This window comes from Tricharina praecox (genome assembly GCF_024521635.1).
Source record: "Tricharina praecox strain CBS 144465 chromosome Unknown BZA05scaffold_17, whole genome shotgun sequence".
NCBI lineage: Eukaryota > Fungi > Ascomycota > Pezizomycetes > Pezizales > Pyronemataceae > Tricharina > Tricharina praecox.
The window spans coordinates 397857-422287 of NW_026250419.1; the positions used below are offsets into that span (position 1 = coordinate 397857).

Genomic DNA, 24431 nt, shown 5'->3' on the forward strand with positions numbered 1-24431 from the left:
ACATGTTTTCGCCGTCCCTGGCTCCGTGAGTCCTTGCCAGTTCCATCCGGTTTTGGCCTTGCTTCTGGCCTTCCGTTCGTTCGCTTAGGCCCTCCCTCCCTTCCGGCCTGCGCTGACATGTGAAGGCACAACAAGAACATGGCCCGGCCTATCTTCGACAAAGAGATACGCACGCCAATCTTCAGGCCGGCCAGCAATCCCCCCCGACCGCTGTCCCTCCGCTTTCACATGCCAATTAAAAACTCGGACGGCAAGAAAACCAACGAAAGCCTCCTGCGCACGCTGCCATCTTCTTCCAGTCCCTTCCCTTCCCCTCCCCAACTGCTATCAATCGATCGATCAGCAAACGGCGATACTACTATCGGAACATCTCGCGACGTGCCAGGAGACCATCCACCCGGCAATCAGCCCATCCCATCTACACGCGACCCATACTATACTGGCCCTCATCTACCCTGTGTCTGCACCACCCGACGAACTTCCGCCAACTACTCCAACCCTATCAGCCCTGAATTGAGCAACTCAGCATTGAAATCCAATCCAATCCACAACGATGGCTCCGGTCCCAGCCCCAGAACCGCACGACGATCCCCTCGTCCACAAAACCCGTCTGATCGAAGGTGCCCCCCCTTTCGACTCCCCCCCTCGCACCGCCCACTAACCCCACCAGAAATTCTCTCCACCTCCGACCTCTACCGCGTCCTCGGTGCCAGCCGCGGCAGCTCCAACAACGACCTACGCAGACACTACCTCGACCGCTGCAAAGTAGTGCACCCCGACAAGCTCCCCAGCCACCCCCTCAGCACGCCGGCCTTCCAACGCCTCTCGCACGCCTACGAGAGGCTGCGCACGCCCACTCTGCGCGCGCAATACGACCGCACCTCGCCGCGGCGCACGCCGCAGTCCCCCTCCAGCATCGGCGTGGAAACGACCTTCCGCGGCGCGGTCCTCAGCATCCTGCAAGAGTTCCTGCACGGCGATTTCCAGCTGGTGCGCCGGCTCCTGGGCGCGCTGGGTAGGCAGTATCCAAACCTGGTCAATGACGAGGTCGTGACCAGCCTGGAACGGAGCTTTGCCCGCATGCGCGAGCTCGTCCTCACTACTCAGACGTATGCCCTGCTGCTGAGCATCGAGCTTGGGCGCCTCCACCGCGTGCAGAAGAGGTTGATGGGGCTGGGGTACTTCGATGTGGTGGGCCGCATGCGTGTGGGGATGCAGCTGGTCCGGGTGACTTTGGCTATTCCCGTGCGGGTCGACCGCGCGCTGAGGAGGAAGGAGGAGCGCGAGTGGAAGGCGAAGCAGGAGGGGATTGAAGGGCGCATGGAGGGCGAGATCGGCGCGAGGCTGCTGAATGAGAGGGTTGCTAAGGTGCTGGAGTTTATTGTCGGTAGTGAGGTCGAGGATATGCCCGAGGATGGACCTGTGAGGTGGGGCGGTGGCTGGAATGAAGGCACCAGGGCTGCGTGATGTGATGTTGATGTTGATGTTTGGTTTTGGGTTTTCTTTCTTGAGACGGCGTTCGGGAGTACGAGTGCCTACCTACTGCTTTTGGTTGTGGTTTGGCTTGGGATATAGACGGTTGTACATGTACTTTGCTTTTCGGGTGGTGGTGGTTGCTGACTGACTCTTCTCATGACGATATGACGATATTCGTTCAAATTATCGGTAGCCCTTAGAATGCTACTGGTTTTCATTATGCCATGACATCGGGACCACACATCTCCAAGTACTTAGGGAATGGTATCGGAGAGAGAAAAAGAGAACGGAAATAGATGAGTCCGAATTGATTCTGAAAGGCCTGATATTTTCGTCTCAGTTGGTCATGCCTTCGGCCCACTAGGTACTCTACTCTATGTTCCAGCTCCAGTCAGATTGTACAGCCTCTCCATGTAGGTAGTTCGGTAGGTAACGACCGACTCCGACCGACTCCCGCCCACTACCCGTAGTCCCGATGTCCGCTCTCGCCAGATTCACCTTGCGAAGCGGAAGCGCATTTTCGGAGAGTCGAAAAGCCACCGATTTCGCGATAGAAGGGGGATCAAGTCAAGAAGCAGTGCGAGGGTGAGGGGAAGCAGAGTGTGACCGCAGCTCCGCAGCAGAAGCCTCGTCAATCGACAGACAGGCTGCCTGGCAAAGCGTTGCCTCATCACTCGACTCGACCTTTTCCGGCACAATGAGCGATTTCTTGGGTACCTATTTCCTTCCTTTTTTGTCTCCTCGCCGGTGGAGTTCCGTGGGGGAGGGCGGTCGAGGTGATGGTCGGTGGCTTCGTCGTGCTGCGAGCGGATCGGAGTACAACGGGAGAGGACGCGAAGGCTGAAGCCTGAGCAAACTGTGGGTTGTGCCTACTAACGCCTGGCGACTGGGCAGTGGGGCGAGGTTGATATCACTAATTTTGGGTCCTATACTTATTACTATTACCCCGAATCACATGTGCTCCGCCGAGAGGGCGGTATGTCGCTCACTGCCGCTCACTGCCGCTCACTACCGCCACGTGCGGATTGATCGATATGGCATGTCTACTCAAAACCCACATATTCTTCGAAATACGCACATGCGAAGCGCGAGGGATCCTTGGACGAGCAACTGATACTCTGAGATCATCTCGTGTGGTGAGACTGGAGTTTGACCGAGTGACGACTAGTGATCGCCTCCCGCCACGGAATGGTAATCCATTTCTCCGACTTGTCAGGACTCAGCCGTGAATGGTCGGTGCAGATAGGTAGACAGACAGCAGTAATCGCTATTGTAATATTCTAGAACCGACAAAAGCACGTTTCCCGCAACCGCGCTACGGACTCAACCTCTTGACAGTCCACACCTCGCTGTCGACACTCTCGCGCTCGTACACAAAGCGATCATGGAGTCTACTCTCCCTGCCCTGCCAAAACTCAACGTATACCGGCCTAACCCTAAGCCCGCCCCAGAACTCCGGCACCGGAATCTTCTCTTGACCCTCAAACCTTTTTTCAACCTCGCTGACCCTCTCCTCAAGCGTACTCCTATGCTCAATAACCTCGCTCTGTCTACTAGCCCAAGCACCAATCCTGCTGCCCCTAATCCTAGTATCAAAGTACCTTTGACTCTCCTCTGGGACCAGGCGCTCCGTGACACCTTCAACACGCACCTGCCGCTCCATCTCCCGCCAGTAGAACGTCAGGCTCGCCCACGGATTCCCGCGCAGGTCCTGCGACTTGCGCGACGTCCCAAAGTTGCTGTAGATTACAAAGCCCGTCGGGTCCAGCTCCTTGAGGTACACGGTGCGCGCGCTGACGCGGCCGGATGGGAGCGAAGCGGTCGAGAGTACGAGGGTCTCCGGCTGGTACACGGATGCCGACTGCGCTGCTGAGAACCAGCCGTGGAATTGCGTGAACGGCGAGGAGGATAGGTCGGCCGTGGAGAGCGTGCCGCGGGTGTACTGCCCGTCTGCGGGGGCGACTGGGGGTGTTAGTTGGGGTTTTTAGAGGGGAGGGGGAGGCGGACAGATTAGTTTTTCGCCCGTAGGAGTGGTAGAGAAGGAGGTGGAGGAGGCGGGGGTGGTGTTGGATGAGCCCATGGAGATGGGCGTGGAGGCGGAGGTGGAAGTGGAATTGGAGGAGGCCATTCTGCGAAGGTTCAGAGGTGGCGTGGTGGTGAAGAGTGTGCGTGTGAGGTTGCGAAGCATACGATGTGGGTATCAAAGGTGTAGGTAGTCGAAGAGAATAAGTGAACAGAAGAGAAGCTGCCCAGCAGGACAGAAAATGGCGTGAGAAACAAAAATAGTCCGATCCCCGGAGCAGAACGTAAAGCTTCCTGATCTAGGATTCTAGGGACATTTGCCCCACTGTGTGACCGTGGACCGTGGAGCGTGGTACGGCGACTTCCGCCCCGCAACGTCATCACGCTCCGATCGCTCACCTTAGTTACGCGCGAACCAGCTCCTTCCCTCCTCCCTCCCCCCACAACCCAAGATGACATCCTCACCCCCGCCCCCGCAAGAGCTCGCACACAGCACCTACTACCAGAACGACCTCGCCCTCGTCGAGCCGCACGACCCAGACGCGTGGAAGCGCGTGAAGCCATATTCCGCGGGCTACCGCCGGCACCCCGTAACCTTCATTCCGGCCGGGCAGACGTCGTCAACGTTCCCGAGCACCTCATCGCCGCACACGCCCAGCAGCAGCGGGGCGGACGTCGCGGCGCGCTACCTCCGGCTCGTCGGGATCACCTCCTCTGCACCCACACCCGCCGCCGCCCCACCGCCGGAAAACTGCGCCAGCTGCAACCTCCCCATCGCCACCGGGCACGAGCTGACGCTCGCGCACCAGTCGTCTTTGGAACACAGTTTCCCGCCGCACCACCACAGACGGGGTGTGGGGCTGAAGATTCTCGAAGAGAAAGGGTGGGATCCCGAGGAGCGCAAGGGGCTCGGGAAGCAGTTGCAGGGCGACCGATACCCCGTCAAGGCGGTGGAGAAGAAGGATCGTCGAGGACTGGGCGCGACCGCGAAGAAGAAGCCTACGGCGGGCGCAAGGGTCGAGAAGGTAAGGGAGAAGTTGCATGCCAAGGCGGTCAGGAAGAGGGAGGGCGAGGGGAAGGAGCGCAGGGAGAAGATCATGAGGGAGCTTAGGGGAGGTGTCGATTGGGGCGTCATGATGGGCGGGGAGGAGATGAAGGGGCTGAGATGATGTGGGGCCTTGTAGGAGTGCTCATTACTGCTATTGCTTGGTTTTGCTTGCGTGGGTCATCGGCGTTGGGTTTGCTGGATTGTGCGTAGAGGAAACGGAACACTCGCTCTAGGATATATACCACTCTTCTCATGAGTTGTCGGCCTCCACTGTGTTGACACAACACACAGAGACATGTGAACCTGCCGAGTGATTGAATCGTCGCCACGAATCACGCTCCTCGCCACAATCCTCTCCATTTTAAAGCGCAGCTAGTTCGGCAGCAAAATGGAGAATCTCTCTATTTAGAGTAATAGGTACGAAATTTACCAGCAGCAGATGAACCCAAATCCGTAACAATAAGTATAACAAACGCCGTAACACATGAACGTTAACATCAATCCCGCTTTTGGCTTGCATCCCATTCCAGTCACCCGCCCACCGTTTATCGACTCCTGGTGGTTCCCATTCCTCTCTTTCCAGCAAACTATGTCTCCCGTTAGCATCACTGTGCAAGAAGAGAAGGAGAAGGGAGCGTACCAAGTGCTTGGCGATACTGGCAGTCTGGTGCCTATCGGCCTCACCCTGTCTAGCCATGCGGTTCATCTTCTTCTGACTCAACTTCGCCATCTTCTCAGCCTGGGTTCTGGCAACATCTCCCTCTCCAGTTCCGTCGTCACGTCTGTTCATGCTTCTAGCCCTGGCCTTCGCCTTTTCGATAGCCTTCTGCTTGTTCTGTCTCGGCACGCTCAAGCCTCTAGCCGCACCCTCGCCATCCTCCATATCCACGTCCTCGTCGTGGCCACGACGGCCCCGCGACTTGCTTCGTGCACGCTCAGAGATCTTGGTGTGGTCCAGACCAAGCTTGTCAAGATGCGCCTCCATCTCGGAGAGCTTCTTCGCCGGGCCGTTGGAGCGCGGCATGATGGCGCGGTTCTTGAGTGCCTTCTTTGATCGTGCGGCATTCCGGATGAGCTGCTGCTGCTCGCGGATGTAGTCGGCCTTCTCTCTGATGTCCATCTCCTCCTCGTCCTCGATGTCTTCGGGCTCGTCGTAGTAGCCCGACGCCTGCAGCTGCTCCTCTTCCTCTTCGAGCGCGGCGAGCTTGGCGTCGATATCGGGATCGATAAAGTCGTAGACGTTCTTGCCGTTGAACATCTCGGGGATCTTGTCCTGCTTCCAGTCGTCGTCCTCGAGGAGGTAGTTCTTCTTGAGGTTGATGTTGTAGACACCTGCACCACCATTCTCGGCTTCGAGGTCGCGTTCGAGCTTGCGGCGGTTGGGGTCGTTGATGTCGAATTTCATGCGGTTGAGGACGGCATCGGGGATGAATGGCTGGGGCTCGACGCCGCTGAGGGGTCGCGAGACGTGGATACGGTTGAGAATGTTGACGGCCTCGTCGGAGGCAGCATTGCCAACAGCGTTCTTGAGTTTCTGCTCAACGCGGACGGCGAGGAGACGATCGCAAGCGGTGTTGCGAACCTCCATAACGCCCTCCTCGGTGTGGCAAGACAGGCGCAACATCTCGACCTCTCCAGTCTTGGTGATGGTCGCCAAAAGCTCCTGCTTCTCGGGATCCAAATCCTCGGGCTGCATGGCATCGATCTTGTTGACCACGAGGAACACAATTTTGTTCGCGAACAGGGGCTTGATCGAGTGGAACAGCTTCACCTGCGCCTCAACGGTGTATCCACACTGCTCCGACAGATCGACGAAGTAGAGCACGGCGCTGCGCAGATGCGCAATAGCGGTGATCGATTGCATCTCGATGGTGTTCATCTCCTCGAGCGGGTGGTCGAGGATTCCGGGAGTATCGATAGCCTGGAATCGCAGGTACTTGTAATCAAAGTGACCGACGTACAAACTTTTCGTGGTGAACGCATACGGCTGCACATCGACATCCGCCCTGGTCACGCTCTTCAAGAAACTCGACTTTCCAACATTGGGGTAACCGCAGATCAACAGCGTCCGCGTGTTGGGGTCGATAGAGGGGAGACGACCCAAGTGCTGGCGCACCTGCTCGAGGTATTCCAGCGAGCCCTTCAGACGCTTGGTGATTGTCGCCATACGTCCGAGACCCGCGCGCTTCAGCTGCTTGCACTGGAAAAGTGACTGCGCATACTTGATGAGACGAACATAGTCACGGGCGACTTGCTCGATCAGATGTTTTGCGGTCGACAGCTGACCCAGGGCGATACGGAAATGGTCTGCATCGTAGAGCGTGTTCATCAGCGCACTGTGGAACGGATGGATATCCTGCAGTCGCGGGAACGTGTCCAGAATCGCCGAAAGCTTCTCGTTGAAAGTCTCTGCCGTGTACTTGACTTTACGAGTGTAGAACGCTCGGATACGGGAGATCTTGAAACCGGCACGGATCTGGGTGGGCAGGCGGCGCTGGGTCCGGGACAGCACGATGTCCAGGAACTCCTGCGACGTCGGCACCGGTGCGATGTTCTTCCAGGTCTATTGGCGGGCGGCGAATAGCGGGGGTCAGCAAAGCAATGCAAAGCACAGTGGCTGTCGCGCAATCCCGTGACAATGCGGGGGACGGGGGCTACTCACGAGCTGCATCTTTACTGATCGTCTATTTCGGTCGGTGAAAGATGGCGATACCTGGTGTGGTGGTGTTGTCTGTCAGAAGAGAGAGAGGTCGAGAGAAAGTTTCTACGATAAGATTGGGAGCGCCCACTTCAAAAGTGTGCTGGAAAAGTTTGTGGTGGGGCTAGCACATGCGCTAACCTCAAGAAGGTTGGTGCATCCGCTTGGGGGCGGATTCATTACCACTCACTCGCCATGTGACAAGCTCATTATGATTCGACGACCCAGTCCTTCAGTTCATCCAATAATCCAGGTGAGCAGCTGTCCACTCTCCCCACTCGATATCTCATACTAAGCACGCTGGCCAAAGCATAACCTACAGGAACGACGAACACCTTGATACGCAGCACCCGTCTGTCTACGTTGTCCATGGCGACTGCGCACACATCACCAGCCACGCCACATGCCACGCCCGAACGGAGAATACAACTCAAACCGTCCTTCAATCGTTTTCCACCAGCCCTCCCATTCTCCGGTGATCATCGTCAGGATTGAAACGTCAACCCCCCCCCCCCACCCCCCATCTTTCGCCTGAGGGAGGGGTATGTGGATGAGCTCGGGCGAGCGAGCGAGGGGAATCGCAGGCCGTATGCCTTGGGCCCATCGATGCCAACAACACCGTTTCCATGGAACAGAACAGCGCCACCGCGTTCGCTGACCGGCCCAGACGTCGTCGTCGACGTCTGCGTCTACGTCGACAATACGTATTCGCGGATGTGCGGGGGGGTGTGTGGGGGGAGGGGGGAGGGGTGAAGTATGTATGCGTGTGTGGGTCACAACTTCACCTCCCACTCCCACGGCATAGCTCGATGTCGTGGCTGGATCCATCTCTAACGTTCGTGAGTTCGACTCGCTGGAGGGTCGGGGGTCGGTGGTGGTGGTGTTTTTTTTTTGTTTTGCCCCAAACACCACCACCACGGTCCACGCGCACCCCAGCGGCGCAAAATCGACGATTTGTGGTAACGAGGACAGAAAAGATTGGGTAAACCGATGAGATCCCCTTATGCTGCATGCGTCTGCGGGATGAATGAAGCTGATGATGATAAAGCTGATGACGATGTTCGACCCCATCTTTTCTTTTTTTTTTCTTGCTTCGTTTTTTTGCTTGCAAAACTGTGCTTCTTTTCGAAAGATCTACAACATGTACGATACGAGAGCTCGAGAGTCGAGTCACCTCCACCAGCTCAGAGCTATCAATTGACAACCCGCTGACCACTCGATAGACCAAACAACAGCCTGGCCCTGCCCAAGCCACATCGCTATCGCCGCTGATAATCTCCAACTCGAGTTCGGGAGGGGGGGGGACGGGTGGTCCAGACTCCAGAACTTCATCTTCTCCACACTCTTCCAGTCACATAGTTGACATGCGCAACGAACGTTGCAGTAGAGTATGGATCGTTGGGCGGTGATCGACAGAGTCTCACTCGCAATTTCGCAGCTTCCCAGCAGCGCTTCCAACGACAACACTCGGAACCCACCGCAACCCACCCAAACTCCGACTCGAGATCTGCTAATTATATACATACATGCGGTATGTACATACATTGTTTTTCAACTGCAATTTCCCCAGGCAGCGAGCAAGTGCGGGGCAGAGTAGAGTACTCTACATACATCCATACATACATGGAAACCATCTCCCGCGCGCGAGCGAGCGCCCCAGTAGATACATAGAGTACAGTAGTGGGTATTCAAAGGCAAGCGTACGTGGCCCATGCATGCCCTCCTCCCCCCCCCAAAGCTCATCCTAATGGCATCGACTTGCTGCCACCACCGCCTCGACCGCCAACCACAGCCGTCGAGCACACACGCAACGCATGCTAGGTAGGTGGGTAGGTGGGTGGTGGGAACATGGTGTTCCGATAGGCACGGCATGCCGGAACAACTGGACAAATCACTGCCCACAGGTTCGCCCTTCGGTCGTTTGCCTATCGCACCATCTATTCAGTACTGCACCTGGAAGGCAAGCAAGCAAGCAATAACACCAACAACAATAACGCACTAGAGCAAATGGCGGAGAAAGGTAGAAACAGATTAACTTGCCGGGCTGGTGGTTGGGCGGAGACGGTGGTAAACATGTCGGTATATCCGATATCAATGCAACTGCAACTGCAACTGCGACAAGACAGACCATTTAAAAGTAGAGTACAGTATAAGCTACCAGCAGATATGAAAGAGGTGAAAAAAAAAGGAAAAAGAAAGAGAAGCCGGACAAAGACGAAGAAAAAAAAAGTAAAGAACCGAACGGAAAAATCAAAGCTTGATAAGCCACATATCGATACAAGCAACCTCCCGTCGCAGATGCCGAAAACAAAAGCTCCAGAAACAGAAACCCCATCCCCCAAACTCCCGCATAAGGCAAGCGAGTACAGATAAACCGCGTTCCAAATGTAGGCACCAAACGAACAAAAAAATAACGATAGAGCAAAAACAAAGAAGAAAATCATTCATACCGAGTAGAGTAAAGCATTCCATCCGAACGCCAGACAACAGATGCAAAAAGCAGTTCACTTCCAACAGTGCAAGGAAACCCAGACGCGAAATACTGTGGCCCCGATCATGAACCAGGTAAAGGAAAGAACTAGGTAGGCATCTATGTCCAGATAGCAGGCACAAACGCAAGAAGCTGAAAACAGATGACAAACGGGCTGAAGGAAAAAAAGGTGTCTAGTAATACATCGTTAGAAAGAAAAAAATGGCCTTAGACTCTCCCTTGAGAAGAGTTGGTGGGCCGTGAATACACCCAACCATCACAGAAAGATTCTTAAGTGCCGTACTCGCAAGCCGATGGGCTCGTACTGCTCGATCTCGAAGTGATGCACCAAAGTTGGGTGTTGCGGTCGTGACGGTTTACGCACGACCACGGCGTCCGTGTCTCATTGTCCACCGTCCCCTTCCTCTTCCGCCAGCACCTCCTCCTCCGGCTCCTCCCTCTCCGGTTCTGCCCAATGCAGGGCTGCCATTTCCCTTTTGGATCCTGGTATTGGCATCAAACTGGGCACGCGTAAGGAAACTTCTCTCCTGGCGCTGCCCCCTACCTCCTCGGCGGGAATTGCGATTTCCGGGTTGGTGTGAGGTTTTCTTGTACTTGCTCCTCGCATCGTAGGGCAGGCCTCCCGACTCGGATTGCCTCCTCTTCTCCAACTTTTCCAACTTTTCCTCGAACTTCTTGTAGCCCTCTTTGGCTTCCTCGGTCGTTTTGGCCCTCCACTTTTCCCACAGCTCCAATTCACCGGTAGGATCATCCGCGAAGAGCTTGTCTTGCTGTTTATCTCTCCTGTTCCAGCGATTGGGATCGCGCCTCGCCAGCTCCACCTGACCGACCGTAAAACCGGCACTGGGGATCATGTTTTCAGCGTAGTAGTTGGTCATTGGGACAAACTCAAACTCCTCGCGTATGCCTCCCAGGTCGTTGGCAGTCTTCTCGGCATTATCCTGGAGCATCCTAAGGATTTTCTCGTGTGGATCCAAAGTGATCTCGCTGAACTCCTTCCGGGCCATCCTATCGAGAATCCGTGACCACCACCACTGGTAGACATCCGCCATGTGGTGCAGCATTCCAGAACTGTTGATATACTGCGCGGCACGCCTGCAGATTTCGGTGTCCTCGCGATACTTCTCGACAAACAAGTCTGGGTTCTCCACGGCTTCAGATGTTGGCTCGGCGAGCAGCGAGTGATCTGGAGGGATCGGGGGCCTGAGCTGCCTCGGAGGCAGTTGGTTCGGCTGCGACGGCTCGCTGGGCCGGCGGGGCCGGTTTCGTGGCTTGTTGCCAGAAGGCTGCTCCTGCCGAACACTGCCATTGGCGCCAAGGACCGGCCACTCACAGCCCGGGGGTGGATTGCGGATTCGTGCAGCTAGTAAACCAGCAGCGCCGTGAATCAGATTGTTGTTGTTGTCACGCGGCACCTCTAGATGGCCGGAACGATCGTGGTAGGCTCGATGAGCTGGATGAGCTGCTTGCGGTCGCGGCGATTGCGGCAGTGGTCGGGGGGGAGGAAGAGGAGGAGGAGGAGGTAGTGTGGACAAGTGCTGCATGGAGCCGGAGTGGTCGCTATTCCTGCGGTCACCCCAGGAGGAGGGCGTGGACGACGACGACGACGACAACCACGGCGACCGGGGCTCGGTGGACGATGCATCGGAGAAGTTGTGGGGAGGAGGCCGGTAGCGAGCAGGCTCCACCTGCGGTGGTGGTTGGTAGGGTCCTGCTGCAACCGGCAAGGTGTCTTGGTGTGCACCACGACCGCCGCCTTGTTGCCAGCTGTCTCCACGCGGAGACCAGGCTTTAGAGGTACTGCTGTCAGAGCGCATTTCTCTTTGTCTGAGTAGTGTAGAGCTGTAGGAAGCAACAACAACGAGACCTGCAAAGAAGGAAAGAATGACAGTAGTAGCAGCGACAGCGCAATGCAGAAGCAAAAAAAACGGAAGTGGCGTGGTAGGAGGTCAAAGAGGAACGAAGTGCAACGTACAAAAAGGCCTGTCTGGGTGATTGTGCGCTCGCGGTTGTTCTTTTCTTTTTTTCCTTTCTTTTTGGTATTTCTTATTTTTGTCGTCGTTCAGACTTCTCGAGAGGTATGTAAATCGCGGGGTAGTTGTTTGGTGGTGATGGTGATATGGCAAGGTGTGTGTGGTCGATGGCAGTTGAGATCGGATACTTGGGGGGGTACTTGGTGAAAGTGTCCGGGGGTCAGGTGTTGGTGTCTCGTCGACGTCGTTTGATTCGTCCCACACACTAGCGACAAGGGTGTGCTGGATAAACTTACAAAAGCAGCAAAGTAAGTGTGGCTCGTTCTACGCTCGGTAAAGAAACATTGAATTGTATGTGGTGAGGGGGATCATCCCGCGCGGTTGTTCTATATACCTGGCCACCGCCGTAGTTGGGATCAACGGCATAGAATCAATATATCTGCTTCTCGAAGGACTCTCAGAGAGGGTAGCTTTATCTTCAGAAAATATCTGGGGGGGATATCGCCCAGTTCCCTTCGGTGCGCAGCCTTTGCGAGCCGTTTGTGCCACGAGGAGCGGAATATTATCAAGGCTTCAGCCTGGTGGGTCGGGTAACGTCCTGTTGAGAGCCTAGGTCCCTGAGGGTTTGCGATCTCTCGATCTGCTCCTCGAGGCTTCCTCAGGTGCGAGGCTGGCATCAACCCAACGCCTTCTTCGGCCTGGCCTTAACTGCTAGTACTTACCTTAGTTGTCTGGGAAGGCTACACACGAACTTGACCGGTCTGACCAAAGTCAGCGTTTCGTTGTCATTCCCATCACACCACCTCTGGGCAGGTGATCGGAAGCTGCGGGAAGGTAAAACATTGCCTGCGCCCAAATATGTCACGATAGCGATATGTATGTGGGCTGTAGGCACCGATATCTCTATCGCAGCTGTTGCTGTGGCCGTGCCGTCGACGTTGCTCATGCAAGATCGATATCGCAGCTGGTTCAGCCGTCAACTAGTTCTCGTCGACGTCTTGGCTCAGCGGATGGCTTGCATTGCTTCTTTACTCGCTGTTGCGTGCTATGGCGGGGAAATTAGTACAAATGGTGGTGGGTGGGTGGGGGTGGGGGAGGAGTGTTGACTGCCACTGCTCGGATATCGATATCTACCCTCCAGCCTGCGGGCTGCGCCCTCTTCCATCATGACGCCTTTCGAGATAATTATGGGTGGTGCTGGTGGTGGTGGCAAACAAGTCGCCCATAGCGTAGATACGCTACAGGGCAACGTGACACAAAAAGCAACTCCCGAGCATCCCTCCTTGAAGGGCCGAGTACGTAATCCGAAGCTGAGCTTCTTTCAACTTCACCTCTCCTTTTCTCGAGCTCCCCCTTCCATAACCATTCAGTTCTCTCACCCCGGCGGAATGCCGACTTGCCAGCGATGCTCCACCCGAGTATGTACTCCGACAACTCCCCAGCCACGAGCTCGATCGGATCCATCAACTCCCGGACAACTGTGCCCACGCTCGGACCGTTGACCAGGCCTCTGGAAGTTCCAGAAAGCCGTTGAAGGGAACCATGACACGACCAGCCACCCCCGATGTTCTCGAAGGACAGGAAGACGGGTTTGACATGCGTTACCGACCAGCGTGTCCGTGGGTGCTGGCTGACCGGGCGTGGACATTCCGCCTCCCGCCGTTCGACCGCGGACAATAAACGAGATGAGGCACTCGTCACCATACTCCTGCACCCGGAGGGGGGATGGCAAAAGGAAAAAAAAATGATGGGAAAGGTGGCAGGGCAGCGCGGGGCAGGGCAGCGCGGGCAGGGCAGGGCAGGGCAGGTGGAGGCGGAAGCGGAAGCGAAGACACGCAGCACACACACACACACACACACACACACGTTCACACACACACACACATACTCACACACACACTCGCATACTCACACGCACTCACACTGTCTCTCTATCCAACCGTGTGGGGATGTGGGGTTATGCCAAGCGGTGCAGTTATTCCCTTTCTCGGCCGTCCACCAGCACACAGTTCTTCCTCTACGATTTTTGGTGCGCCGCTTACTTACCGGACGGATGGGCCTTCTATCAACGTTCCGCGCGGTGTTAATGGGGGTGGCCGGGGGTTGAGGTGGTTGGATGGAACGGATTGAATGGGTGATGATGTGGAACCCAGAACGGGAATAGGACTCGCAAAAAAAAAGCCCACCATTCGAACGTTCGAACGACGTGGTTTTGCTGCTGCTCGCTGGCCGGCTGGTACATGCGAGCCAGGCAGCCAGTAAGCGCGTACATGACAGCTGCGGTGTGATGGGACTATTGGGTAGCGCGACAAGTCACGTGCGCCGAGGTGGGTGTGTGTGTTGCCGCCCCGTTGGTTCGTTGCGGGCCATATCCTGCCAGCAGTTCGTCCAAAGTTTGTCTATTTATCTGTTTCCGTGGAATGGCGGTTTCCGGTTCGTCGGCGGGCCCTTCCCTTTGCTTTCCTTTCTTCTTTTTCCATTGCTGATGCCTGCTTGCCGCTGCTGACTCGCTGGGAACTAAGTACACACACGGCCTACTCTACTCTGCAGTAACCATGGCACTCCTCCCACGTTAGGTGGAAGCTTGAGAAGGTACTTAGTGACATGTACTCCACTGAGCACACATGTACTCTGCACACTCGCGCACTCACACACACACACGTACGACCCAACCAACAAAGCAGGAGGCTGGCAGCAGGGTCAGTCACAACGCAGCAACAGCAGCAACAGCAACAGCAGCAGCAGCAGCAGCGAGCGACCCGCGATTATGACTGAAACCCCACTCCTCTCCCAGCAAAAAAAGGTGAGGGCTATGCATTACCGGTTTGGACAGGAGACTAACTTGCTACGTCGACAGGATGGACAGCAATTCCCACAACCCGTGGTAACATTCGAATGGCTGAGATCGATAGGGGTGGGACGCACGAAGCCTATATTTCGCGTCCCAACTGTCCGCAATCGACAGATAGAAGCAGAAAAATGATGAAAAACGAAAAATAGAAAGGCGATGCGGCATCCGCCCGTTGATTTGACGGTGCTACTGCTGTTGCTACTGCTGTTGCTACTGCTGTTGCGACTGCTGCTGCTGAGTGATTCGCCCGTCTCTCGACCCTGCAGTGGTAGACTAGCCAGCCGGGCCCCATTGACTTTGGGGCGGCTGTGTTCTTACTCAGTCAAAAGCGATTGCGACCGACAGAGAGAGAGATAAATGCAATCGTCAGTTGTTGGTGGCCTCCACTATACGAAACGTTGTGGCCAGTCGGATCCCGGCACGACCCTACTTCTGCCCGCGCGCCCGCTGGATAGTCACCACCAGTAGCAGAATATGGCAGCCAGCTCAGATGCATTGGCGGGGACGGGGGGAGCTGGGCGGAGGGAGGGGTGGTGGAGGTGCGGTGGTGGAGGTGGTGGTGGTGAAGGTGGTGGTGGACACATCTCAAAGCTAGGGAGTCCCCCAGTCGGCCTGCGAGTTTCTGCTGCTGCTGCGGCCGGTTGCTTGACGAGAGACAGCACTGCAACCGGCACTCGAGACGAGGTGGTCCGTGAGAGATGGCATGAAGACCGCACCGCACAACCGGCCGGTGGGGTGTTGGAATGGGGTACATGTAAAGTAGCAAACCCAGGCTGTGTTGGAGCACGCAAGCAAGCAAGCAAGCAAGCAAGCAGGCAGGTAGGCAGGCAAAGAAAGCATGGCTGGCTGGCCAGTGAAGCATTCTCGGCCACTGGAGGATTCCCGTCATCGTATCTAGAACGAGTAACGAGCAAGGAGAGCGTGTATGTACAGCGCGCAGCTGCCTACTCTGCTGGCACACACCTCTCGGACTTTCCCAGATGTCGCGCCGTAGCTACATACCTACGTCTCGCATCCATCGTGGCCATAGGACTTTTAGGCGTTTAAACTCACGAGAGCGAGCAAAATATAGAAGCAGGCAGAGCACAGTAGCACTAGTTAGCTGGGCTATAGTACCCCAAGGCAATAGTAGATGAATAAGTATTTGCGTATCGATGCGTTAGGTAGGTGCCAGATAGCTGGCCCGCCAATATTTGCGCGCTTCCCGAGAAGCGGGACAACTCATAGACGATCATTCTTTGCCTCCGCCGGCCTTAGGGACAACGTAGACATTCGGAAAGTAAAAAAAAAGAAAAGGGTGGCGTTGTCGTACCGATGTGCGGTAGTGAGCAAGTGAGAAAGTGAGCAAGTAAGCAAGTGAGCAAGTGAGTGAGTAGTAAGTGAGTGAGCAAGTATGGCATGTACTGTGTGCACAGATACTCTGCTGTACATACGGTGCAGAGTGTATGCTATGCAGCATCGTGATTGTAGAGTACATACATCTAAGGAGGTACATACTAGGAGCGTTGTTGTTGTTGTTGTGTAGTGCGGGCTTTTTTAGTGTGATGGGGAATGGCGGCGTTCGTTGTCGCCCGGTTGCTGTTGTGGGTCGGGGTTCTCGTTGCTGTTGTTGTTGTTGTGGCCACCATGGATCTGGTTGCTTGGGTGGTCCGTCCGTGGGGCCGTGGCCATGAACCATGGGGCTTGCTGGCCGTCGTCAATCGTGTCAGGGATCGCCTCCACCTCAACCCTCCTCCTCCAGCTCCACCTCCACGCCTACCACCCCCCTCCCCCTCCTAACCCACCCCCCGAGCATCCAGCTCATCGCTCCGCTGCCCCCCTCCCCTAACCTAAGCTCCGTTTCCAGTCCTGGGGTCCAACGTCAGTCAAGCTTCGGTCCCCAGTAACGATCCGCGCTGCCACATACTACTGCCCTACATGCAGCATCACAACCCACCCCCCCCCCCCCCAACAACAACAACAGCACCAGCGCATTGCGGCCGCCGTGTAGAATCGCAAGTATAGAAAAAGGCCCGCCTTCGCCAGTATTTCCGTTGAACACAGATTCATCTTCCTGAAGATCTTCCTCCGCTTCCATCGTCTTCTCATAACCCCGCCTCCCTCCCCCCGACGCAACCTGCAAGTACCTCTAGCACCCTCTCCAAACAATCCCGTAAAAGAAAAGGAAAAAGGAAAAAAAGAAAAAGTCATCGTTACTTCTTCTTCCATCTTCTACTCCTACCGCCACAGCCACTCATAAGGTCAGTGACAAAGCTAGAACGATGCAGTCCCCACCTGTGTCCAATGGCCCCCGCGCAATTGCTGTCGAACCCTCCATATTGACACACTGCAATATATAGAAGTCCCGCATCTCCCACCTTCCACAGACCCCATCAACTTCATCACCGGAATCTTTATCCAACATCCTACCCCCACCCCCAGCAATAATCTCCAACATGGCAATCAAAACCACTCCCGCTGCCTCGAGATGCCTCGGCCTCCCAAGCTCTATCGATTCGCCGAGTCGGCTCGTCCACCCCCGCGCCCGCGAACTCTACGAGCACCTCCGCACCTTCCCGTGGGACGTCTCGTGTCTCACCTACCTGCGCTGCCGCCACGAAATCTTCCCCGAGGTCTTTGCCGGAAAGTCCACCACCACCCAGCTCGTCGAGTACCTCGTGGAGCTGCGCTTCCTCGCCACCGCTCTCAACGGTTGGTCGGAGGTCGCCCTTGGCCGGTAAGCACAGAAAAACAAAATCCCCCCCAAAATCTGCGCGCTCTCTGTCGCTCTCCTCTTGTGGGCAGTACTCTGCAGCCCCATCCAACCTCGATCATGCAGCTTTCTCTGCAGATACAGGCTAGCGTCAGGTGGCAGATATACTTGCCAGCCAGCAGCGGCTGCCTTTAGAGCTCCGCTGGCACTGCATCCCCTAACCCTGTTTCACCATCTCCCTTTCCCCCTCTTTTTGTTTTATACAAAAAATCCCACAACCACGTCAGTCGTGCATCCTGACTGACGCAACTTTCTCCCGTTAGCTCCCCGCACCATCTCGCGCCACTGGACAAACGCTTCATCATCTTCAGCATAGCCAACGCCTACCACGAGCTGCCCGATGTGCTGAAGGAGCTCATGACGATCAAGGATCGATCGTACAGCTCGTCGGTCAAGAAGTACTGCGACGAGGTGCATCTCGGTCTGACCGAGATCTACCGCCATCCCGACATCAAGGCGCTCTGCGAGAATGTTAAGCAGAGCCCGATTCCGATGGAGTTTTAGAGTACATACGCACCTCGCATTGGCCATCGCTGGCACCACGCCGCCACCACGCTGCCAGCACCCAACACTCAACATCCATACCTTTCCACCGTCGTCCCGCCGAGAATTACCTATATCCGCACGATTAATGTCCCTATTTCTTCGACACCGAATTCTTTATTATTACTTTTCAACTGTCAATACGCTTTTTACCCTTTAGTATCAGAACCAGATTGTGCGAGGAGGACACAAAGGAACGAATACCTTACCTAGTACACAACAATATGCAACCACCGACGGGACACTTTTATCAATTCATCGCCGCTTGAGGAGCGACAAAAATCAATCATCTTCATCTTCTCCTTCATCTTTCGACTTCTCCTCAACCTTCTTCATCCTTTTCTTCATCTTGGGGGCTTCTTATTTCTCTTCATCTTCTTGGTCTCCTTTGTTTAATCTCTGGGTCGGGTTCGAAAAGATTGCTACTTCGCTGCTGCCAGGTTGCGCGCGCGCCAAAAAGCTGTCCCACTTTTTTTTTCCGGCTTCCAATCCATATTTCATCGGAGAGAATGGCGTTAACGATATGATTTTTCGGTCGGGCATTTTTTATTTCTTATCTATCATGCATGAAAATATCCGGTGTTATGAATCCTTTTTTTCTTCTTTTTTTCTCTCTCTTCCTTTTCATCTTCGGGGTTGTCTGTCTCACATCATCTTCTTTTTCGTTCATGGCGCAATGTTTGGGGTCTGTCTGGATTTTCCTTTTTATTCTCTTTTCGGGCTTTTTTTTCCGGCTTCGAAGCGAGGGGTTGTATGTATGCTCGTGTACTAAAACTGGGGGTCTTTCATCGTTTTTCTTCTTCTTTGATTGTTTCTGTTTCTGTTTCTTTTTCTTCATATTTTTTTATTGGTGATTCTCACGAACTATCCGTGCGTGCGCCATCATCAGTTACTGTAGGTATGAATGTGTGTCTGTATGTATGTTTGTCTGTGTGTGCATGTATCTAACGGGACCGGCGGGGGCAGGGCATGGTGGACTGGGTGTTTTTTTCTGCATAGAACGGCTTGTTCTTGTTCTTGTTTTTTGGGGAGGGAAAGAGGGGAAGATGACGGTGGAGGACAGCCTGGGCTTGGGACGGTGGGAACGGGAACGAGGAAGAGGGGGAGCATGCTACTTACATACATCTTACATACAACTTCATACCTGGGTATCGTGTCATACGAATGAACGCTTATGATCATCATTGCTGTTTCTCGCCCTTGGGCTTGTCGTTGAAGTTGAAGAGGATTCGCATGCGACACAACTTGGATTGAAGGTGATGATGATGGCGATATACACCGAACGGCTCCTGTTCCTCATCGGACGGTAGTTATACCGTATAGCTATCGCCATGAGTCCATGAGTCCATGACTATGGTGTGCGCCGCATGCGAAGATATTTCGTCCGTCCGCTAGCGGGATGGGGTCGAGTGATACCGTCTGATCCTGGTCCGTCGTAAGGCTTTCCTGAATCCTCGTTTATGATACGAGGCCAAACCCAAACCCCGCGCCGGCTGGGGAGGGAGGAGGCTGATATTTATACCTTTTTCCTCCCTTCTTTTTTTACCACTTACCCCCTCCCTCCCAACTCACCCCCGTCGCTTCTCGGATCGCTTCTCGGCGGTGAACTCCGGAGGCGAGACTCGAGAGGGAGGGGAGGCGAGAGAGGGGCAGAGGGAGGGGGGACGGGGGTTCGTTTGTTTTGTTTGTACTCTACTCTAGGTTTGTTACAGGGACGGTGGACCACGGCGGCTGCGTGGGTGTTGGTTTTTTTTTGGGGGGGGGGAGGCTTGCGGGGGCTTGGGCAATGGGGGGGGGGGGGGGGGGGGGGCTTGGGTAATGGGGAGGGGCTTGGACTTTGTTGGGCCCTGGGGTGGTGATGGACGGAACTGGAACTGGAGTCTGGGGGTTGTTGCACCAAATTCCAACGACTATTACTCTACCTGCTCTACTGAGGTTGCCGGCTGTGGTTGACGGCTGTAGTTGACGGCGCACGGCCGGCTGTTGGATAATGCGGGGGATAGGGATCTGGTGGCTTCATTGAGGGTTGGGGAAACATCGTGAATCATCAACATACCTATGGTACGGCATTCACTGCAGACCCCGGGGGAGGTTTTCCGATTCACCATTCACCGTTCACCGTTCACGTGCGTGCGGGATGGGGGCCTGGGAGCGGCTGACGAAGCGGGTTACGTTTACATACTAGAACCTAGCATACACCGCCGGGCGCTGACTCTTCTCGAGTCCCGAGTCTGACTCTCTGAGGTGATGGATCATGGATGCGGCTGTCTGCTTACTCCAGTCTTGCCTACTTTCTTACATAAGTCAGTAGTCTACTGATCCACGGCGCATGGAACGAGCGACGAGCGACGGGCGATAGTTACCGATGTGTAGCTTTGGGACTTGGTAACGCGGCTTCTACTCACTCTTCCTCCTCCTCCTCCTCCTCGTGCGGCGGCGAACCAGCCGCCGCCACGGCGCCACTCCAACCCCAAATCCAACCCCAAATCCAACCCCAAATCCAACCCCAAATCCAACCCCAAATCCAACCCCAAATCCAACGCCGATTCCCTCCGCCAAACTCGAGCGTGTGAGTAACTTACACAACTTACATAACCTACCTACCGACGCTGCATATCTAGGCCGACCGCCGAGCAGACATGACAGCCATGAGTAATTCCCACATCTTTCGTATGCAACTGCGCATGCAGCGCGGAGGATTGGCCTTGTGTGTCGCCGTGTGTGTCGTGTGTCGTGTGGGTGGTGTGGTGTAAAGTAGGCAGGCAGGCAGGCAGGTAGGCGAAGTGCGTATACATACGTGCGGCTGAGCTTCCTGACATAGCTACGGTACCTATGGTAGGACTCTAGATATATGGAGTAGAGTGCCTATGGGGTGCTTGCTCTGACTCGGGGTCTGGGTCGGGAAACGCCTTGGGTATCATTCCCGACGTGACTGTTGCCAATGCCACGTTGTGACCAGTGTCGAGTTCGGGAATTCGTGCACGAGGAGAAGAGAGGCGACTCGAGAGGCGAGAGGCGAGTCTGCCCTGTGGCCGTCCGGCCGGCCGGGTTCCTCGACTGCCGTACTCTACTCTACTCTGCGTATCTAAAGCACGGACGGTATGTATGTGTGTATGTGTGTAGGGTAGATGCCTGGCAAGGAGCACGAAGTGGTGTGCTGTGTGTGCTCAGGTGAAGGCGGCCGCTGCTTCTGCTGCTGCTGTTGGTGTGGCAGCGAGCAGAGTGCGGTTGGGTTGGGTTGGGCTTTTTGTTGGCTGGCTGGCTGGCTGGCTGGCTGGTGATACAGGAGGTTGTGTTGCCGGGGTGCGAAGGCGAGTGGGAGGCAAGCAGGCAGGCAGGGCAATCGCACTTGCAATTCATAAAGAGCTGGTGTGCTGCTGCTGCTCTGCTGCTGTGACTGCCGTCGGATTTGTTGCTGCTGCTTCTGCTGCTGCCGCTGCTGCTGCTGAACTGACGACACCCGCCACCTGCGACTCAGCGAGCGAACGAACGCGAGTTCTGAACCGCTTCCTTCCTACTACGCACACACGATACGACACGACCCCCGTCCAGATCCTACACGAAGCGAAGACCCGAAGCGAAGACGAACCCCCCGAGACGAGACAAGATGGTGAGTTGCATCTGCATCCCGCTTGCTAGTACTATCTATGCCCACGGTACATATCTGGTGGCGGCGACTCCATACCCCGCCTAAAAGCACTACTTTCCTAGCCCACGGCCGCACTGACACCTTTTCCTTGCGCGCGTATAGGGCAAGCGACGATCGCACCGCACGCAATCGGGGTCAGGGCTGCCCGCGCGGCGGAAGGTGGTGATAGTCGGGGACGGAGCGTGCGGCAAGACGTGTCTGTTGATGCGATTCTCGAACAACACGTTTGACCCGGACGCGTATGTTCCGACTGTGTTTGAGAACTACGTGAAGGACATTACGCTGGGGAATGGCGAGAAGGTCGAGCTCACGCTGTGGGATACTGCGGGCCAGGAGGACTACGATCGACTGCGCCCCCTGTCGTATCCTGACACCGACGTCGTCCTCATCGCGTTCTCGGTTGACTCCCCGGATTCACTCAACAACGTCTACGATAAGTGGATTTCGGAGGTCCTCCACTTCTGCCCCATGATCCCCATCATGCTGGTCGCGCTGAAGAGGGATCTGAGAACCGATGCTGCGACCGTCGCGAGACTGCAGCAGCAGCAGAGGGAGCCCAGAGGTCCTGTCACGATGGAAGAGGGCCAGAAGGCCGCGAGGGAGCTAAATTGTGATCACTACATCGAGTGCTCGAGTAAGACGGGCGAGGGCGTCTTCCAGGTCTTTGAGAAGGCTAGCACTCTGGGCAGAAGGGGTCCGAAGCCAAATAAGTCCTGTGTCATTCTTTGATGGGCGATGATGGGCGATGGGGGGGAGGGGGGATGATGCCGCCCCGCCATGTCATGTAGGAAGCGTGGGGGCGGGGGCGGTTTTGACAGGCAGGGATGGCTGGGAAGAGGGATTGGCGAGGCGCACTTTTTTGTCATCTAATGTCTTCCTTTTTTTCTTTCATTGTGGTGGTGTTTGTTTCTGCTTGTTCCATCGTTCGTTTTTTCTTCTTCTTTCCCGACGAGCTTCATCTACCATTGTAACAAAATATACGGATTGAGGGTGGTGACCATGGAACCTCGGCCGATTGGGTGGGAGGGTGGGGGGGGGGGGACCGTTGGTACTCTACATATGATTCATCATTCACCCAGCGTCGTCCCATGCCGCATAACTAACAGGCTATGGGCTCGTCATAGGCTCATATGTAGTAGGCACGGATTGTCCATCGAGTTACTGGTAGATTGCTACTGCACTCCGGAGCACTCTGCCTCTACATGGCCAGCCTAATATGCCCAATGCCGGCAGGAGGATTTGCCTTATCGAGACGAAGGCAGGCTGGCTGGGAAGACGGGGAAAACGTCGGGTACCTATCACCGTGGTCACTACCTACTTGGCCGGACGGGTTTTCCATGGGTTGATGGGCACAAAGGACTTGCTTACGTACATACAGAAGAAGAACTAGAGTTATGTACAAAAGCATATCGCCACTCACACACAAAGCACTCGCACTCACACTCACACCGGACCCAACAGAACAGAACAGAACACCATCGTTGATTCACGTTTTCCATAAACCAAGCCAGAGTATATATACCCAAGCATTTATCCGTATAGGTGGAACGAGACATCAAGGAATAGAAGAAGAAACAGAAGTAAGGACCCGACCCAACATAGCCCCAATCATCGCAGAACATACTACCTAACCACATCTTATAGTTAGCATAAAGCATCCACCAAATTCCTTCCAGATTCCGACAGATCACCAAAGCGCGACGAGGGGGTTGATTACCTACATATGTAGTTATCCTGATCGTCCAAAATTTGCTCGTCGTCGTCTTCGCCGCCGTTGTTACTCTTCTCCCCACCGCTCCAAGCAGCACGGAACGACCCCTTACCACTCCTTGCTAGGGAGCACCAGGTAGCCTTGCTTCCATCTAGCGTGTGACACTTGGTGATCTGGGCCGTAGCCGGACTGGATATTCTCGATATAGCTCAGTGGGTGTCTGGAGTTCTTAGCCTTGCGGGCCTCCATGATCTCCATCCTCTGGATGAGCGTCATAGGGCGTCCGGCACTCTCGGAGCTCTCGCCCTTGCGGGCCATGCTCCTCTCGGTCTTGCTCCTGTTCCCGGCCTGACGGGCGTCAATAGTCTCGAGCAGGGTCATTTGACGCCTGTAGCCTCCGGGCTGGCAGGCCATACTACCCTCTGACCTGGCGGACATGCTCTGGTCGGGCTTGGTCTCCATGAAGTGCCTGTTGGAACCGCCAACGGAGCCAGCCACATTCGGGATCCTTGGGGACATCGTGCTCTCGTCGGGCTTGGGATTGGCGGCCATGTCTCTCTCGGCCTGGCGAGCCGCGATGACCTCGATTAGGGTGAGCGGGCGCCTGGTACTCTCAGCCGTGCGACCCATGCTGCGCTGGACGTGCTGGCGGCCCCTGGAGCTCTCGGTGCTCTCGCCGTGCGTGGTAGCAGAACCACCCGAGACAACCACGGCCGGAATCCTACCACCGCCGCTGGTAGGATTTCCGGCGTGGGTTTGCCACGGGATGGGTAACTTACCACCAGTAGCACCAGCACCAGCACCAGCAGCAGAAGCAGCACCAGCAACAACACGACCGAAAGTACCCGCAGCACCAGCACCAGCACCAGCACCAGCAACACCAGCTCCACCAACTGCACCGACAGCACCAGCACCGACAGCACCAGCAGAGCCAGCAGAGCCAGCAGAGCCAGCAGAGCCAGCAGAGCCAGCAGAGCCAGCTCCAGCAGCTCCAGCAGCTCCAGCACCAGCTCCGGCAGCACGACCACGACCAAAGGTACCAGCAGAGCCAGCACCAGCACCAGCACCAGCACCAGGACGACGAACATCACGGGCGGCGGCACGAGCAGCGGCAGCCCGAGCAACATCCGCACTCGCAACAGCACCGCGAGTGAGGGCCTTTGCTGGCGCCTTGACTGCTCCGATCGGAAACTGTCTGGCAACCCGCAAATTACCAC

At 55.6% G+C, this 24431-nt stretch overlaps 9 protein-coding genes across 9 annotated transcripts; 4 read left to right on the top strand and 5 right to left on the bottom strand.

The window, feature by feature from the left end:
• Positions 1-553: 553 nt before the first annotated feature.
• BZA05DRAFT_426200 (uncharacterized protein) lies at positions 554-1467 on the top strand (the record flags this gene model as incomplete). Its single annotated transcript, XM_051485998.1, has 2 exons — positions 554-620; positions 671-1467. The coding sequence occupies 2 exons, from the start codon at positions 554-556 to the stop codon at positions 1465-1467; spliced, it is 864 nt and encodes a 287-aa protein (XP_051338204.1).
• A 1151-nt stretch (positions 1468-2618) lies between these two features.
• Positions 2619-3822, bottom strand: BZA05DRAFT_402270 (uncharacterized protein). Its single transcript, XM_051484096.1, has 2 exons — positions 3484-3822; positions 2619-3438 (listed from the first exon to the last, which is right to left on the bottom strand). Exons 1-2 carry the CDS (start codon positions 3662-3664, stop codon positions 2792-2794), a joined length of 828 nt encoding a protein of 275 aa, XP_051338205.1. The 5' UTR covers positions 3665-3822; the 3' UTR covers positions 2619-2791.
• Positions 3823-3867: 45 nt separating this feature from the next.
• Positions 3868-4816, top strand: BZA05DRAFT_402271 (uncharacterized protein). The gene has a single exon (XM_051484097.1). The coding sequence runs from the start codon at positions 3951-3953 to the stop codon at positions 4665-4667; it is 717 nt and encodes a 238-aa protein (XP_051338206.1). The 5' UTR covers positions 3868-3950; the 3' UTR covers positions 4668-4816.
• Positions 4817-4917: 101 nt separating this feature from the next.
• Positions 4918-7326, bottom strand: BZA05DRAFT_355271 (P-loop containing nucleoside triphosphate hydrolase protein). The gene is made up of 3 exons (XM_051481382.1): positions 7209-7326; positions 5187-7109; positions 4918-5133 (listed from the first exon to the last, which is right to left on the bottom strand). The coding sequence occupies exons 1-3, from the start codon at positions 7215-7217 to the stop codon at positions 5092-5094; spliced, it is 1974 nt and encodes a 657-aa protein (XP_051338207.1). The 5' UTR covers positions 7218-7326; the 3' UTR covers positions 4918-5091.
• A 1659-nt stretch (positions 7327-8985) lies between these two features.
• BZA05DRAFT_83427 (uncharacterized protein) lies at positions 8986-9890 on the bottom strand. Its single transcript, XM_051488694.1, has one exon. It carries the CDS (start codon positions 9686-9688, stop codon positions 9182-9184), a length of 507 nt encoding a protein of 168 aa, XP_051338208.1. The 5' UTR covers positions 9689-9890; the 3' UTR covers positions 8986-9181.
• BZA05DRAFT_83428 (uncharacterized protein) lies at positions 9891-11776 on the bottom strand. Its single transcript, XM_051488695.1, has one exon. The coding sequence runs from the start codon at positions 11550-11552 to the stop codon at positions 10092-10094; it is 1461 nt and encodes a 486-aa protein (XP_051338209.1). The 5' UTR covers positions 11553-11776; the 3' UTR covers positions 9891-10091.
• Positions 11777-15051: 3275 nt separating this feature from the next.
• BZA05DRAFT_402284 (uncharacterized protein) lies at positions 15052-15418 on the bottom strand. The gene has a single exon (XM_051484098.1). The coding sequence runs from the start codon at positions 15397-15399 to the stop codon at positions 15151-15153; it is 249 nt and encodes an 82-aa protein (XP_051338210.1). The 5' UTR covers positions 15400-15418; the 3' UTR covers positions 15052-15150.
• Positions 15419-16751: 1333 nt separating this feature from the next.
• BZA05DRAFT_83567 (uncharacterized protein) lies at positions 16752-18155 on the top strand (the record flags this gene model as incomplete). The annotated part of the gene is made up of 3 exons (XM_051488696.1): positions 16752-16799; positions 16899-17275; positions 17575-18155. Coding segments are annotated over 3 exons (666 nt in total), but the record flags the coding sequence as incomplete, so codon positions are not given.
• Positions 18156-21169: 3014 nt separating this feature from the next.
• BZA05DRAFT_402307 (P-loop containing nucleoside triphosphate hydrolase protein) lies at positions 21170-22529 on the top strand. The gene is made up of 2 exons (XM_051484099.1): positions 21170-21464; positions 21606-22529. Exons 1-2 carry the CDS (start codon positions 21462-21464, stop codon positions 22230-22232), a joined length of 630 nt encoding a protein of 209 aa, XP_051338212.1. The 5' UTR covers positions 21170-21461; the 3' UTR covers positions 22233-22529.
• Positions 22530-24431: the final 1902 nt, after the last annotated feature.

Coding starts and splice junctions, on each gene's coding strand:
- BZA05DRAFT_402270 (XM_051484096.1), bottom strand. CDS start 3,664: ATGCTTCGCAACCTCACACGCACACTCTTCACCACCACGCCACCTCTG. Junction 3,439..3,483: donor TACGGGCGAAAAACTAATCT/GTCCGCCTCCCC, acceptor TAACACCCCCAG/TCGCCCCCGCAGACGGGCAG.
- BZA05DRAFT_402271 (XM_051484097.1), top strand. CDS start 3,951: ATGACATCCTCACCCCCGCCCCCGCAAGAGCTCGCACACAGCACCTAC.
- BZA05DRAFT_355271 (XM_051481382.1), bottom strand. Junction 5,134..5,186: donor CCAGTATCGCCAAGCACTTG/GTACGCTCCCTT, acceptor CGGGAGACATAG/TTTGCTGGAAAGAGAGGAAT.
- BZA05DRAFT_83427 (XM_051488694.1), bottom strand. CDS start 9,688: ATGATTTTCTTCTTTGTTTTTGCTCTATCGTTATTTTTTTGTTCGTTT.
- BZA05DRAFT_83428 (XM_051488695.1), bottom strand. CDS start 11,552: ATGCGCTCTGACAGCAGTACCTCTAAAGCCTGGTCTCCGCGTGGAGAC.
- BZA05DRAFT_402284 (XM_051484098.1), bottom strand. CDS start 15,399: ATGCTTTCTTTGCCTGCCTACCTGCCTGCTTGCTTGCTTGCTTGCTTG.